The sequence below is a fragment of the Dendrobates tinctorius genome, unplaced genomic scaffold (assembly GCF_039654945.1).
Source record: "Dendrobates tinctorius isolate UK_male_01 unplaced genomic scaffold, ASM3965494v1 ptg000215l, whole genome shotgun sequence".
Taxonomy (NCBI): domain Eukaryota; kingdom Metazoa; phylum Chordata; class Amphibia; order Anura; family Dendrobatidae; genus Dendrobates; species Dendrobates tinctorius.
Genome location: NW_027361882.1, coordinates 1,804,531 through 1,822,028, shown reverse-complemented (window position 1 = coordinate 1,822,028; position 17,498 = coordinate 1,804,531). Strand labels below are relative to the sequence as shown.

Here is a 17,498-nt window from a genome sequence, read left to right as displayed (position 1 = left end):
CGTGGGAGAAGTGCCTTGGGGCGAGAGGTAAAGAAGAACCCCAAGGTCACTGTGGCTGAGCTCCACAGATGCAGTAGGGAGATGGGAGGAAGTTCCACAAAGTCAACTATCACTGCAGCCCTCCACCAGTCGGGCCTTTATGGCAGAGTGGCTGACGGAAGCCTCTCCTCAGTGCCAGACATATGAAAGCCCGCATAGAGTTTACAAAAAAAAAAACACATGAAGGACTCCCAGACTATGAGAAATAAGATTCTCTGGTCTGATGGGAGGAAGATAGAACTTTTTGGTGATAATTCTAAACGGTATGTGTGGAGAAATCCAGACACTGCTCATCACCTGCCCAATACAATCCCAACAGTGAAACATGGTGGTGGCAGCATCATGCTATGGGGGTGTTTTTCAGCTGCAGGGACAGGACGACTGGTTGCAATTGAAGGAAACATGAATGTGGCCAAGTACAGCGATATCCTGGATGAAAACTTCTTCCTGAGTGCTCTGGACCTCAGACTTGGCCGAAAGTTCACCTTCCAACAAGACAATGACCCTAAGCACACAGCTAAAATAACAAAGGAGTGGCTTCAGAACAACTCTGTGACCATTCTTGACTGGCCCAGCCAGAGCCCTGACCTAAACCCAATTGAGCATCTCTGGAGAGACCTGAAAATGGCTGTCCACCAACGTACACCATCCAACCTGACGGAACTGGAGAGGATCTGCAAGGAAGAATGGCAGAGGATCTCCAAATCCAGGGGTGAAAAACTTGTGGAATCATTCCCAAGAAGACTCATGGCTGTACTAGCTGAAAAGGTGCTTCTCCTCAACACAGAGCAAAGAGGCTGAATACTTATGACCATGTGATATTTCAGTGTTTCTTTGTTCAATAAATTTGCAAAAATTTCCACATTTCTGTTTTTTTTTCAGTCAAGATGGGGTGCAGAGTGTATATTAATGAGAAAAAAATGAACTTTATTGAATTTACCAAATGGCTGCAATGAAACAAAGAGTGAAAAATTTAAAGGGGTCTGAATACTTTTCAGTAGCCACTGTATTACAATGCCTCATTTTGCTTCCCTTTCTCCTGAATACTTTGCTGCAGTGCTTTTACAATGCAATATTCAAGCATTTTACAAACTGCTTTTAACTGCTGCTCAGCAAGAATCTGTACATTATACTCCATTTGTGCATATGACTTACCATGTCTGAGCCTCTATGTTCCCCACCCACATGCTCAGACAGGGAAAGTCCTGTACACAGACTGAATACAGCCTACTGATTCTCATTGAGCAGCAATTGAAAGCAGCTTCTAAAGGACCATGAACTGGGCAATAATGCAGCGCGGCAGCATAATATATAGGAAGGAAAATAAGGTTATCAAGGTTATGGTAAAGGTCATGATATTACACACATTCATAGCTTTCACAATGCCTACACAATAAAGAAATAATAATAGAAATATAATATTCACAATAATAAATATAACAATGTAAAAATAATAAAATACAATAATAGGAATCAAATAAAACAATATACTAAAAATAGTAACAATAATATAATAGTAATACTAATATTATGCATACTAATCTTAGTAATAATAATTATAATATCGTATTAATAATATTAGTAATAATAATAAAAATAATAATGCTAATAACAACAAGAAAAGTTTAGTTACTATTTTGTTAGCTTGGATAAAAAAAAATAAAAATAAAAGACGAAAAAAAATCATAAAAATATAGATAAAAAATACAACGAATGAAAATATAATCATAGCAATGAAGTAAAGCAGGAATAAAACAAACATTCAACTGTTAGTAAAAGAAAATAAACAATAGTCACTGAAAACATAAATAAGATATTCACTGATAAAAATCAACAAAAATAATGAAAAAAAATAATAAATAGATCAAATAATAAAATAAAAAATAAATCTACGGTAATGAAAAATAGAAAATAAATATATGTAAAAAAAAAAGTATTGCGATAGAAAGTGTGAATTTTCCCATTGGCCAGATACAATGTATCAAACACCAAAGCTTGCGCATCCGCAGGTTACCGCGCCAAGCAGTGGCCGATTGCCTGTCACCATGACAACCATCCTTTTATAATTACTATGTAAATATATACCAGTAATAACATTGTTCCCCGGGAAGGTGTAAGCGGTGAGACGCAATTGAGAGCCTCATTCAATATTCACATATTTAGCGCTGACGACGGAATGTCAAATACCGCCACACTCCGTAATTATAAACCTCAAAAGAAATCCGCAATGTATGGGAAGCTACAAATAACTCGCGCATTGTTCCTCAGCGCGAGAGGTGAAATGGCGCCTGCGAGTGGTCTCCATGCGGGAGAACGTGGGACACGACGCGCGTCTGTCACCTCAACCAAATTTCAGGATTTATTCATTTTTTTTTTCTTTTTAATATTCCTAGTTTCATGTTTTAAGACTTAAAAAATGTGAAAAGCATGAAAGTCTTTGTGCGGTGCGGCCGTCGGAATCTGCATCAGTAGCAGAGAGTCCACGGAACGAGCGGCGTCTGCACTTTTGTTCAGAGCGTCCATGGAGCAAGTGGCGTCTGCACTTTTGTGCGGAACGTCCATGGAACAAGCGGCGTCTGCACTTTTGTGCGGAGCGTCCATGGAACGAGCGGCATCTGCACTTTCGTGTGGAGCGTCCATGGAACGAGCGGCATCTGCACTTTCGTGTGGAGCGTCCATGGAACGAGCGGCATCTGCACTTTTGTGCGGAGCGTCTATGGAACGAGCGGCATCTGCACTTTTGTGCGGAGCGTCCATGGAACGAGTGGCATCTGCACTTTCGTGTGGAGCGTCCATGGAACGAGCGGCATCTGCACTTTCGTGTGGAGCGTCCATGGAACGATCGGCGTCTGCACTTTTGTGCGGAGCGTCCATGGAGCAAGTGGCGTCTGCACTTTTGTGCGGAGCGTCCATGGAACGAGCGGCATCTGCACTTTTGTGCGGAGCGTCCATGGAACGAGTGGCATCTGCACTTTCGTGTGGAGCGTCCATGGAACGAGCGGCATCTGCACTTTCGTGTGGAGCGTCCATGGAACGAGCGGCGTCTGCACTTTTGTGCGGAGCGTCCATGGAGCAAGTGGCGTCTGCACTTTTGTGCGGAGCGTCCATGGAACGAGCGGCATCTGCACTTTCGTGTGGAGCGTCCATGGAACGAGCGGCATCTGCACTTTTGTGCGGAGCGTCCATGGAACGAGCAGCGTCTGCACTTCTGTGCGGAGCGTCCATGGAACGAGCTGCATCTGCACTTTTGTGCGGAGCGTCCATGGAACGAGCGGCGTTTGCACTTTAGTTCAGAACGTCCATGGAACGAGCGGCGTCTGCACTTTTGTGCGGAGCGTCCATGGAACGAGCGGCGTCTGCACTTTTGTGCGGAGCGTCCATGGAACGAGCGGCGTCTGCACTTTTGTGCGGAGCGTCCATGGAACGAGCGGCGTCTGCACTTTAGTTCGGAGCGTCCATGGAACGAGCTGCATCTGCACTTTTGTGCGGAGTGTCCATGGAACGAGCGGCATCTGCACTTTCGTGTGGAGCGTCCATGGAAAGAGCGGCGTCTGCACTTTCGTGTGGAGCGTCCATGGAAAGAGCGGCGTCTGCACTTTAGTTCGGAGCGTCCATGGAACGAGCGGCGTCTGCACTTTCGTGTGGAGCGTCCATGGAACGAGCGGCATCTGTACTTTTGTGCGGAGCGTCCATGGAACGAGCAGCGTCTGCACTTTTGTGCGGAGCGTCCATGGAACGAGCTGCATCTGCACTTTTGTGCGGAGCGTCCATGGAACGAGCGGCGTCTGCACTTTAGTTCGGAGCGTCCATGGAAAGAGCGGCGTCTGCACTTTTGTGCGGAGCGTCCATGCAGCGAGCGGCGTCTGCACTTTTGTGCGGAGCGTCCATGCAGCGAGCGGCGTCTGCACTTTTGTGCGGAGCGTCCATGCAGCGAGCGGCCGCAGCGAGCGGTGTCTGCACTTTTGTGCGGAGCGTCCATGCAGCGAGCGGCGTCTGCACTTTTGTGCGGAGCGTCCATGGAACGAGCGGCGTCTACACTTTTGTGCGGAGCGTCCATGCAGCGAGCGGCGTCTGCACTTTTGTGCGGAGCGTCCATGCAGCGAGCGGCGTCTGCACTTTTGTGCGGAGCGTCCATGCAGCGAGCGGCGTGTTATTACACAGACATCAGTTACTTTACACTTTATAGGGGCTGATCCTTTCCCCTACACTGACACATTGTAACAAACCATCTTTTGTTCTTTACTAGTAAATATTTTTTTTTTCACCTTTTCCATGGGAACAATGAATGTTTTCAGAAAGGAGAATTGAACCACAAAGTATTTTGCAAAGTTGCAAGACTTGGCGCTCACTGCCCTATATTCTGCAGGGGTGGGCAATTAAAGGGGTGGTCCTGGCTACTTGGAGGAACATTTGCATTCAATCTCTAGCGGCTGAATTGCGCCAGTGCAGGTATTTTAGAGTGACTGAAGACTTTTGTTCCAAGACTGGACAACCCCTTTAATTTTCCCAAGGAGGCCATATGACAACCTGGGACTGCTGTATTGGGTCGAACGAGTTGGCGGGACTTACTTCTGTTCAATATCAATATTTATGAAAAGCCGTAAATCATCAGGATAGACCAAACACTGGAGGAGACGCGTCACTCTCTTGCATTGTTCCTGTATCTTCTGCGATTACGGGATAATTAAAGGGATTGTTCCCATCTCACATGGATGGATATTGTCGGACAGAGAATGTAAACACAAGCAAATATTTAATTTACTGCTTACTAAAATTTGCTGCCGTTCTTGAGATATTAACACTTTTCTTTTTTGTCTACAGCTCATTGCCTTGGAGACCGACCACCGCTGCCAGACAGCAGAACACACGCAAGGTTTACAAGATCTTTCCTATTGAGTTGTTCTGAAGTTGCCCAGGATCGCTGGAGCGAGCTGTTATTTCCTAATCCCAGCCGTGCCGACAAGTTAGACAACTGCGGTGGTCGGTCTCCTTGGCAACAAGAAGTAAACATAGAAAGAAAAAAAAACATCTCAAGAACGGTTGCGAATTTTAAGAAGCTGAAAATTGCAAAAGTGTTTGTTTTTATACAACAATGCCCATTTATGAAGATGGGAAGAACCTTTTAAAGGGCTAGTCCCAAAAAATTCCATAGATAGTAAATGCAGCTGACAATGCAATAAATGGGGCAGCAGAGCTCCAAATTGGGGGTCCCTGCAATCAGACACCCAGCGATCACAGCGTTTTGCCCTATAAATAACTTGAGTGTTGACCAGAGAAGTTACAAGACTCCGCATCGTGGTTACCATATGTTGGGGGTCGTTACTGAAGAGACAAAGTATGAAGAACACAAACGATTGCTGCAGAAATCAATCACCGGCCCGTAGGGGGCGCTGGAGACTATTGTAAAACCTCGTGCTGTGGACCTTCGTGTGGGAAATCCGCCTCTCGTGTCATCACAGATGAAATGCATGGAATATATTATACAGTCTGACATATGACGTTATATCCTCTTATTTTATGCTTTGTTTCCTACTTTTTTACTAATTGTATCACTGACAATTGAAACATTGTTATTTTTCCCCCAAGAAATTAATCCCAAATCTTCAGACTCAGCTTAATCTGCTGTCGGAAATCGGAGTCAGAGGATCGAGAAAGTGAAAAGGCTGAAATAGAGATCATAGATCAACTTAAAGGGTTGTCTCATGAAGATAACCCCTGTCCATATACCCCATTATTAAAAATGTGTCATCCAATCATAGCGCTGATCCTGTTCTGCCGCAGAAAGAAATCAGGCGCGAGGGAGCGCCACGTCTCATTTCTGGTGACTTTTCAGAATAAGCCGTCCTGTGTGTATATGAGGAATAATAACACTATTTCTGGCCATTATGTGATTGTATCCTACATTTTTCACCAGTTTTATCCTCTGCAACGTTCCTCTCTAATTTTCAGTTGTCTCTGAGCTAGTGGGTGTAGACCAGCTCTTATAATGTCTTCTATACAAAGCACACACAGACATGAGGGGTGTCTATATCTAGCACATGTTCAGAAGCAGCGGCATGGAGGACATTGTACGGCAGCACTGAGCAGCGTAGCTGTGAATCCAGGTATGAATAGGAGGCTGTAATCTGATCCTTCAGTGACTGAATCTTCTATCTCGTTTTGAGCTGGATGGATTTTAGTTGCTTTTCAGAGTGAATGATGAGCTCCGTTTGCAGGAGGAGGAGCGAAAAAAATATTTTTCTGCAATTTAAAGGTTACAAAGTTTCTTCTGTTCAATTGCACTATTCGCTTATGTAAAGTTTGTTGAAAAATACGAAAAAAAAACAAAAACAATCTGAGCCATATTTACCCTGTAACAGATTACACAATATTAAATTATTTTTTTCATTTAAAGTAGAAGTACGGCTTAAAGTAAAGGAGTGGCGCGTCAGTTCCATCCCCCCGTGCGGCATTCCATTATTCCCATGGATGAAGGTCAGCATGGACCACGTAACATTTATTACACAGATATATATTACGTATGTGATGGATCACCACCTGAATTAACATCCCTTTTATAAGTCTCCTGTGACATCCGCTATCACCAACAAGTCTAGATGAAATTGGAGCCCCGGTGACAATTCAAGGTCACCATTCATTATGTTTCCTGTCCTCTCAGTTCTTCATTGAGTGTTGGCACCGGATCGGTTTCATTACCGGACAGGGCAGATTTTCATTTGTTCGTGACATAGTAACGGTATTAAGAAATGCCGCTGCCTCATCTGCTCACTGATGTCCATTATTGTTTGTTTCCATTGGGACATGCACCACATTCCTCTTTGTTGCTGCATTCGGAGGCTGCTGACTCCTTCCCGCATTGTCTTTATTAGATTGTGCAGGAGGGTATATGCCGCCCTTATGGCAGCTGCAATATAAACCGTGTCCATAGACTAATACAGGCTCCAGGGGGGAAAAACGCACATTCATCCATACTATCTGCACCCTATAACAATGAGATTATTCTATTAACCCATTTCTATAATGATAATGAGATGACTCTGCTGACCCTGCCCTATAATGATAATGCGCTGACCCTGCCCTCTAATGAAGAGATGACCCTGCTGACCCTGCCCTCTAATGATGAGATGTCTCTGCTGACCCTATCATCTAATGATGTTATGCATCTGCTCATCCTGCTCTCTAATGATGAGATGACCCTGCTGATCCTGCCCTCTAATGATGAGATGACTCTACTGATCCTGCCCTCTAATTATGAGATGACTCTGCTAACCCTGCCCTCCAATAATGAGATGACTCTACTGATCCTGCCCTCTAATAATAAAGAGATGACTCTCCTGACCCCATTCACTAATAAAATAACTTTGCTAACCTTGGCCTCTAATGCTGAGATGACCCTGCTGACCCTGCTCTCTTATGATGAGATGACTCTGCTGACCCTATCCTCTAAGGATAATGAGATAATGCTGCTGACCCTTCCCTCTAATGATAATGAGATGACTGTGCCGACTCTGCCCTCTAATGATAATGAGATGACTCTGCCGACTCTGCCCTCTAATGATAATGAGATGACTCTGCTGGCCCTTCCCTCTAATGATAATGAGATGACTCTGCCGACTTTGCCCTCTAATGATAATGAGATGACGCTGCTGGCCCTTCCCTCTAATGATAATGAGATGACGCTGCTGGCCCTTCCCTCTAATGATAATGAGTTGACGCTGCTGGCCCTTCCCTCTAATGATAATGAGATGACGCTGCTGGCCCTTCCCTCTAATGATAATGAGATGACGCTGCTGGCCCTTCCCTCTAATGATAATGAGTTGACGCTGCTGGCCCTTCCCTCTAATGATAATGAGATGACGCTGCTGGCCCTTCCCTCTAATGATAATGAGATGATGCTGCTGGCCCTTCCCTCTAATGATAATGAGTTGACGCTGCTGGCCCTTCCCTCTAATGATAATGAGTTGACGCTGCTGGCCCTTCCCTCTAATGATAATGAGATGACTCTGCTGACCCTGCCTTCTAAGAATGAGATGCGTCTGCTGATCCTGCTTTCTGAGGATAATGTGAGGGTTTGGTTGCCTTTGGCTGAATCTTTCCTGGGTGTCAAAAGATGGACGCATTTAACTCTTTGGATGTGTCGATATAAAAAGGATGCACATCACAAAAAGCATATAATTCTGCATACCATGTCACCACAAAATGTCACCTAATGGCATAAACAACTTCTGCAAGTCTCAGAAAAATGTCAACAATTAAACCGATGACAAAAGTAAATATGAAATAGACAAATAATAATAATGAAATGCAGAACACACAGTATAATAATATAGTATCAGATCCTGTACAACGTTACATATTAAACTAAACAGATATCTAATAGTAAATCAATATAAAGACGTGAGTCTGAGGACTGCGGCTGTGATCGCATTATACAGCGGCCGATGGGCTCCATTACAGCACTTCTCAGCTTTATCTTCAGGACTCTGCTCACGTCTGTACTGCGGACGCATCAATGTACAGACAACCTCCCCTGTGCGTCTCACGAGCTGTCAGGAGACGTGTAGTGCAGCGGCGGGGGGCACGTAGTGCAGCGGCGGGGGGCACTGCCCACCCTTGACCTTCCGCTTGGATTGGAGCATTGCTCTCTGATCTCCGGTAAGAGGCTACAAATACCCCCCCCCCGAAACTCACCGCCGGGGCTCGGCTTACTGACAGGTATAGAAATGTGACCGCGGCCGAGCAGCGAACACGGAGGAGAGCGAAAATAATCACAATGGTGGAGTGAGAATAATATAACCTACAGCACAAATGACATTACATAGAACAAGAGAAAAATATCACCTGGACATAACAATAATCAGCAAGAGAAGATTCTATACATCATCCCTGTAATAAAACCATCATATGGAATTCTAGTAATGATGAGAACGATATTTACATTCTGATCACACGTCCTCTGAGGCTCAGACTGTAACTGAGAAAAGCCCCTGAAGAAGCTCCGCACTGGGGATACGTGACCTGTACGATACCTGGCCGATAACAAGGAGGAATAGATTGCAGTCTCTGCCCCCAGTGATAGAGTACATCCCCACGACGCGGCGGCGCTCTTACCTGGGCACACGGCGGAGTTGTTGCAGGGTTTATGCTCCTTCAGGGGTCCGCTGCACTGTGTGCTGTACGAGGACGAGACGCAGAACCTGGTTCTCGACTTCATCCCCTCCCCGCAGGTGGCAGAGCACACACTCCAGGGCGACCATTCCTCCGCAGCGGGGTCTCCTGTAATAAGCACAGTTTTATTACATTATTACTAAGGATGGGAGGTGGGAAAAGTTGGGTTTGTTTCGCTTAGAAAAAAAGACGCCTCAGAGGAGATCTCATGACTAAATGTACAGCTGTGGCAAAAATGAAGAGACCGCTGCACAATGTTCAGTCTGTCGGATTTTTCTCTTTATATTTTGGAGTAAAATGTAAATTGCTCTTTTAGTCTATAAACTCCTGACAACATGTCTCCGAATTTCCAAGCACTAAATTTTGTATTTTTCAGAAAATGAGAAATGGTCAAAATAACAAGAAAATGCAGAGTGCTTGCCGACCTCAAATAATGCTAAGAAAACAAGTTCATCATCATTTAGAAACAACAATACTAATGTTTTACCTCAGGAAGAGTTCAGAGATCAATATTGTGTGGAATCCCCATGATTGTTGATCCCAGCTTTCCTGCGTCTTGGCTGCTTTCCACCAGTCTGTCACTCTGCTTTCGGGTGACCTTATGCCACTCCTGGTACACACATGTAAGCAGTTCTTCTTTGTCTGATGGCTTGTGACTCTCCATCTTCCTCTTGATTACATTCCAGAGGTTCTCAGTGGGGTTCTGGTCTGGAGATTGGGCGGCCATGACAGGGATTTCATGTGGTGCTCCTTCATCCACACATTGAGTGACCTAGCTGTGTGGCATGGCGCATTGTCCTCAGAGTTGGGGAACATTGCCTGAGCAGAAGGAATCAGCTGTTTTTCGAGGTTACCTCGTATGCGGCTTGATTCATACGTCCTTCGCAAAGATTAACCTGCCCAATTCCAGCCTTGCTGAAGCATCCCCAGATCATCACTGATCCTCCACCAAATTTCACAGTGGGTGCAAGACACTGTGGCTTGTGCTCCTCTCCAGGTCTCCATCTAACCATTAGACGACCAGGTGTTGGGCAAAGCTGAAAATTAGACTCATCAGAGAAGATTACCTTACTCCAGTCCTCTATGGTCCAATCCTTATGGTCTATGGCAAACTTCAGCCTGGCTCTCCTTCACTTCTCATTGATGAAAGGCTTTTTTCTAGCTTTATCTGAGCCCTGCCTCTAGGAGCCTGATACGAACTGTTCTTGCCGTGCACTTCACCCCAGCTGCCATTTGCCATTCCTTTTGTCACTTGATGTCATCCTGCGTTTGCTGAGGGACATTTGAATAAGATGACGGTCATCCCGGTCAGTGAAGAGTCGCTTTCGCCCTCTGCCGGTCTGGAGCTTTGTTGTCCCCAATGTCTGCTGCTTGACCTTGTTGTAATGGACTGCAGTCTTAGAAATTTTAAGGATGGAGGCAACATGATGCTCACTGTATCCCTCTGCCAGTAAAGCCAGAATTGAGCCCCTCTTTTCCTCACTCAAGACTTTTCTTTTCAACTCCTTTTCATGGTTAAATGTTATTTTTCCATTCCTATTACTTTTGGGATATTTCTAGCACTTGTTTTGCCATCCAGCTTATCCTATTGCAGGAGGATTGTGAACACCACAGCAGGTTTTTTACACTTTCCTACTTTCCTTCGTTAAATAAGATTTGGTTCAGGTGATCACGAATCAGAATCACATTAAGTAGAATGAGGTGCACTCTGGTTGGAATTCAGCTGACACTGGAATGGAATGGCGGTCAGACATGGAGAGAAGCGGATTTTTATAAAACTGCGCAGTGGTCTCTTCACTTTTGCCAGAGCTGTGTGTGGTCAGTTCAGAGGACGGTACATGACTTATTCCTTCAAGGACCGTGCTGGGGACCAGGGAGCACTCATTATGGGTGGAAGAAGGGAGATTCCAGCAGCTAAATAGGAAAGGGTTCTTTACAGTTAGAGCAGTCAGACTGTGGAACGCCGACCACAGGAGGTAGTAATGGCCATCACTAAATGACATTGTGGGTTATAAATAATCTAGCGGTAGAGAATATAGAACTGGTGGAGAAAGGAGGAACGTGATGGAACGTGACGGACCGGAGTCATTATTTCAACCAATGTAAAAACATAAAAATGTGATATAATGAGGTTTTTTCAGAGCTGTATCCATAATTCTGCTGGGAAACTGTCACAGTCGTGACGGACAAAAACTCAAAGGATCCATCGCTCCATCTATCGGGCTGCGCAAAACTTTAAGGTAGATTTTGAAAAATGCTGTAAACAACTTTAAAAATAGAAGTGAGAATAGTTTATTTTTATTACTTTACAACATGCAAATCAATGCACAAAAGAGGAGTCTAAATCCCAACAGTTTCTGGTGACTGCCCGTCACCTCCATCTTCAGTATCTGGTGACAGTCTGTCATCTCCATCATCAGTATCTGGTGACCGCCCATCCCCTCCATCATCAGTATCTGGTGACCGACCATCCCCTCCATCATCAGTATCTGGTGACCGACCATCACCTCCATCATCAGTATCTGGTGACCACCCATCTTCTCCATCATCAGTATCTGGTGACCGCCCATCACCTCCATCATCAGTATCTGGTGACCGCCCGTCACCTCCATCATCAGTATCTGGTGACCGACCATCACCTCCATCATCTGTATCTGGTGACCGCCCGTCGCCTCCATCATCAGTATCTGGTGACCGACCATCACCTCCATCATCAGTATCTGGTGACCACCTGTCACCTCCACCATCAGTATCTGGTGACCGCCCATCACCTCCATCATCAGTATCTGGTGACCACCCATCTTCTCCATCATCAGTATCTGGTGACCGACCATCACCTCCATCATCAGTATCTGGTGACCACCTGTCACCTCCACCATCAGTATCTGGTGACCGCCCATCACCTCCATCATCAGTATCTGGTGACCACCCATCACCTCCATCATCAGTATCTGGTAACTGTCCATCGCCTTAATCATCAGAATTTGGTGACTGCCTGTCACTTCCATCATCAGTATCTGTTGACTGTCCATCGCCTCCATCATCAGTATCTGGTGACCGCCCGTCATCTCCATCATCAGTATCTGGTGACCGCACGTCACCTCCATCACCAGTATCTGGTGACCGACCATCACCTCCATCATCAGTATCTGGTGACCGACCATCACCTCCATCATCAGTATCTGGTGACCGCCCGTCATCTCCATCATCAGTATCTGGTGACCGCACGTCACCTCCATCATCAGTATTTGGTGACCGACCATCACCTCCATCATCAGTATCTGGTGACCGCCAGTCATCTCCATCATCAGTATCTGGTGACCGACCATCACCTCCATCATCAGTATCTGGTGACCGACCATCACCTCCATCATCAGTATCTGGTGACCGCACGTCACCTCCTTCATCAGTATCTGGTGACCGACCATCACCTTCATCATCAGTATCTGGTGACCACCCGTTGCCTCCATATTCAGTAATTTATGACTGGCAATTGCCTCCTTCATCAGTATCCGGTGACCGGCCGTCACCTCCATCATCATTATCTGGTGACTGCCTGTTGCCTCCATCATCAGTATCTGGTGACTGCCTGTTGCCTCCATCATCAGTATCTCATTACAGCCCATCCCCTCAATCACTTCTTCTCAGTCACTTGGACAGAGTTTTTGAAGGACCCTGCAAGGAGGTTATACCAAACATCTTGGAGAACTCACTCCAGATCCTTTTTGGAAGTAGAGAACATCCACAAACATCTGGGGTCGGTTCTCTAAGATGTTTGGAATAAACTCCTGCGAGGTCCTTCAAAAATGTGTCCAAGTGACAGGAAGTGATGGAGTCGACGATGATGATGGAAGTGATGGGCGGTCACTAGATTCTGATGATGGAGGAAACGGGCAGTCACCAGATACTGATGATGGAGGAGACGAGCAGTCACCAGATACTGATGATGGAGGAGACGAGCAGTCACCAGATACTGATGATGGAGGAGACGGGGGTCACCAGATACTGATGATGGAGGAGACGGGCAGTCACCAAATACTGATGGTGGAGGAGACGAGCAGTCACCAGATACTGATGGTGGAGGAGACGAGCAGTCACCAGATACTGATGGTGGAGGAGACGAGCAGTCACCAGATACTGATGATGGAGGAGATGGGGGTCACCAGATACTGATGATGGAGGAGACGGGCAGTCACCAGATACTGATGATGGAGGGGACGGGGTCACCAGATACTGATGGAGGGGATGGGGTCACCAGATACTGATGATGGAGGGGACGGGGTCACCAGATACTGATGATGGAGGAGACGGGCGGTTACCAGATACTGATGATGGAGGTGACGGGCGGTCACCGAGTATTGATGGGATTTACATTTCTCTTTTGTTTTGATACAATTAACCATCATCACTTCTATTATAAAGCTTCCGCCTTTGCTTTCACACCTGCCTACCACTTTTGCACAGCTCTTGCTCCTGCCCACCCCTCCTCACTGATATTCCTCCTTTCTCCATGTCCCTTTACACTTTCTTTCCTCCACATAAAATCTGTTGTTGTTTTTTTTATGTTGCGGCTGCTCATTAATTCTGAGCCCTTCTCTCTGAAGATGTGCTGGCCTTTTAATATTTGCCAAGTCACACAGCACATGGAGCGTCGGCGCGGCACCTAGTAACTCATCCTGAGTGTGAAGACGTCGTGCCGGTCAGCAATCCGCTAACACAGCTGTTTTGGGGACGGTTTGAGGAGTTATTGTCTCCCGTTTCTCGCTCACAGCTGCGCGCTCTGAGATATCGGACATGTTTAGGTGCCCACTGGGACGGCGGATAAAGATTTCCAGCAAGACGGCCGCTCCGCAGGTGGCAGCCCCAAAACCGAGAAATAGACCGGGGGACAGCGCCTTTCCAGATCTATCACCGCCAGGTCCATTCTGCCCTGCGCGGCCACTCACAGAAGCTCACAGTCAGATACAATATCATTCTGAAAGTAAAGCGGTGGATGTGATCACTAGTGTGGAGCGAAACCTTCCGATATCGAGAAATATTGGATGGGATTGGATCGGACCGATACCCAAAAAGTATTGGATATCTCCGATTCCGATACCGGAAACCAATGCAAGTCAATGGGACAGAAATATCGGAATTAAAATAAACCCTTTATTTCCTTGTAGGTTAATTCTACATGAAGGAAAACAACTAATAATAATGTAGAATGTATTGGGGGAGGTGGAGGAGACATTAAAGCCATAGAGCTTTAGCCCAATCAAATGGAATAGCAGGAATTAATGTTTTTTTTTTAAGACGTTCAGAGTTACAAAGATATTGACTATGTTAAAGGGGTTGTGTAGCGATAGAGGGAGACGGTCAGAAAAGGCACATGTTGGCGGAGTGTTGGAGCAGAGTGCTTCATCTGGCCTGGAGGTTGACTGAGCCCCTGACCCGGAGGACACGGCACGGATGCGGGCACCTGTATGCACAACAGACTGTGAGTAAAGCTTTGGAACTACGTGCCCTGGTGTCCTCCAGTTATTCCTGCGCCAACACACTCAGCACTGCTACATCTCTGTGCCTGACACTGCACCATCTACGTCTCCTCACTACCTCTCCATCTACTCTGCCCTGGGACTACAGCCCTGCCTGTGGAGGGCTAGAACATCATTGCTGCACCCCACCATCTGTCCCAGAGGATCTGTCTGCAGCGTCGGCTTAACATCTTCATTGCCGAACACCACAGGTGGCGTCACGAATCATCCACTTATAAACTTTAATCATCATCCACACGTTCAACATTTCCCTTTTACAATGGACGCCCAGGGCCACGGACAGGGTCACAGCTACCGTGACATCTCCCATTGAAACCAACGGGCCCGGTACCGAGTACTCCACCAGCCCTGGCGGGCGATCCAACTTGGCGGAAATACATAACAGAACAGGTTGTCCGGGCTTTTCACATAGTCTCAGTGCATATCTGGGCTGCAGAATGCTGACAATAAGTAATTCACCTTCTGTGGCTAGTCTGCACGGTTTCCAAGATGTCATCTCTTGCTTCTAAGATAAACGTCCGGGGGGGGGTGTTCTGGCATTGAAATGAGAACTGGTCGTTTCCTCCTCCCTCACTAGTTTCACTTTCCATAGATCACTGCTCAGCGTGTGTCTGGGGGAGGAGCAGCTGGGTGGTCTGCTAGCAGCCAATCACAGCAATGCCATTAGTTAACATGCCTAACAGGATTTGCCCACACTTCTGAGGATTCCTCATTGGCTGAATCAACTCAAACTGGCTCCTAGCATTATGGGAACTTCCGATTCCGGTATTCGATATGCAAAATGTATCGGAACTAAGTATCGGAATGCTCAACACTAGTGATAATATAACGGATCGTGCGGCTCTGCAGCAGCTGAGGACAATCCTACAGCACAGAGAAGATGACTCTCCAGGACCTGAGCCTTCACTATGAAATGCAGCAGAGCACTGTGCATAGGCTGCAAGTAGAAAAGTGTATGTGTGTGTGGGGGGGGCAGGATATAGGGGATGCTGGAGCCAAAATACAGATTTAAGATGCTGATTTTATTTATCTAAATAGCTCCAGAGGAGGGGCTCATTAGATACAGATATATACAGACACCGCTAGGGGGAACTCACTAGATGCAGATGTATACAGACACCACTAGGTGGAGCTCACTACTTACACATTTATACAGTCACCACTAGGGGGAGCTCACTACATACAGATTTATATAGCCACCACTAGGGGGAGCTCACTACATACAAATTTATACAGTCACCACTAGGGGGAGCTCACTACATACAGATTTATACAGCCACCACTAGGAGGAGCTCAGAACATATACCATATTTTCCGCTTTGTAAGATGCACTTTTTTTCCCCAAAATCTGGGGGGAAAACGGGGGTGCATCTTACAAAACGGACATGCCTTACCTAGGCTGTGATCCGGGGCGTCCGGCGGTTGCTGGCCGGTGCTGCGGGTGTCTCCGGTGCCGCGTTGTGTGCCCGTCGATGCCCGGAGCTCTGCCGACATTGTGCGACAGGCCAGAGACCCGGCATTTCCTCGGTTCCCTGTGTGCCAGTAAAAAAATGGCCACCAGCGCATGCGCAGATGGGATCTCGGGACCCAGCTCTCGAGAGATTTCAGATCTCATCTCTCGAGAACTGGGTCCAAGATCCCATCTGCGCACGCGCTGGCGGCCATTTGTTTTACTAGCACCACAGCGCGCGCACACAGGGAACCGAGGAAATGCCGGGGCTCTGGCCTGTCGGACAATGTCGGCAGAGCCTCAGGCATAGACGGGCACACAACGCCGCGCCGCTGGGCACCGGAGACACCCGCATCACCGGCCAGCAACCGCCAGACAAGCGGAGAAACCCGGCAGCAGCACAAGACCCTGCAGCAGCAGCAACGGCACACATCGGAGCCCCCCCTCATCCCTGAATGCGGCCTGCAGCATCACTCCACGCCTGCCTCCTCCAGCAGCGAGCCTGGGAGCCCGCTACACCGCAGCCACCAACCCCGGTAAGCAATAAGATGCAAGGATTATAAGAGGCACCACCATTTTATTAAAAAAATATTTTTTTCTTATTTTTCTCCTCAAAATTTGTGGTGCGTCTTATAATCCGAAGCGTCTTATAAAGGGAAAAATACGGTAGATTTATACAGTCACCACTAGGGGGAGCTCACTACATACAGATTTATACAGTCACCACTAGGAGGAGCTCACTACATACAGATTTATACAGTCACCACTAGAGGGAACTCACTAAATACAGATTTATACAGCCACCACTAGGGGGAGCTCACTTCATAAAGATTTATGCAGCCACCACTAGGGGGAGATCCCTACATACAGATTTACACAGCCACCACTAGGGGGAGCTCACTACATACCGATTTATACAGCCACCACTAGAGGGAGCTCACTACATACAGATTTATACAGCCACCACTAGGGGGAGCTCACTACACACAGATTTATACAGCCACCACTAGGGGGAGCTCTCGACATATGGAATAATACAGCCACCACTGGAGGGAGCTCACTACATACAGATTTATACAGCCACCACTAGAAGGAGCTCACCACATACAGATTTATACAGTCACCACTAGGGGGAGTTCACTACATACAGATTTATACAGCCAACACTAGGGGGAGCTCTCGACATATGGAATAATACAGCCACCACTGGAGGGAGCTCACTACATACAGATTTATACAGCCACCACTAGAAGGAGCTCACTACATGCAAATGTATACAGCCACCACTTGGAGGAGCTCACTAC

The 17,498-nt window shown here is 46.7% G+C and overlaps 1 protein-coding gene across 6 annotated transcripts in view; it reads right to left on the bottom strand.

Moving 5' to 3' along the window:
• Window positions 1-17,498, bottom strand: part of ADGRB1 (adhesion G protein-coupled receptor B1) — a 758,475-nt gene that overhangs the window by 319,191 nt on the left and 421,786 nt on the right. For all 6 annotated transcript variants that reach the window (XM_073555047.1, XM_073555046.1, XM_073555048.1 and 3 more), the window contains exon 5: window positions 9,151-9,315. In XM_073555047.1, the coding sequence (XP_073411148.1) occupies window positions 9,151-9,315 (165 nt within the window). The remainder of the gene's footprint in view (window positions 1-9,150; window positions 9,316-17,498) is intronic.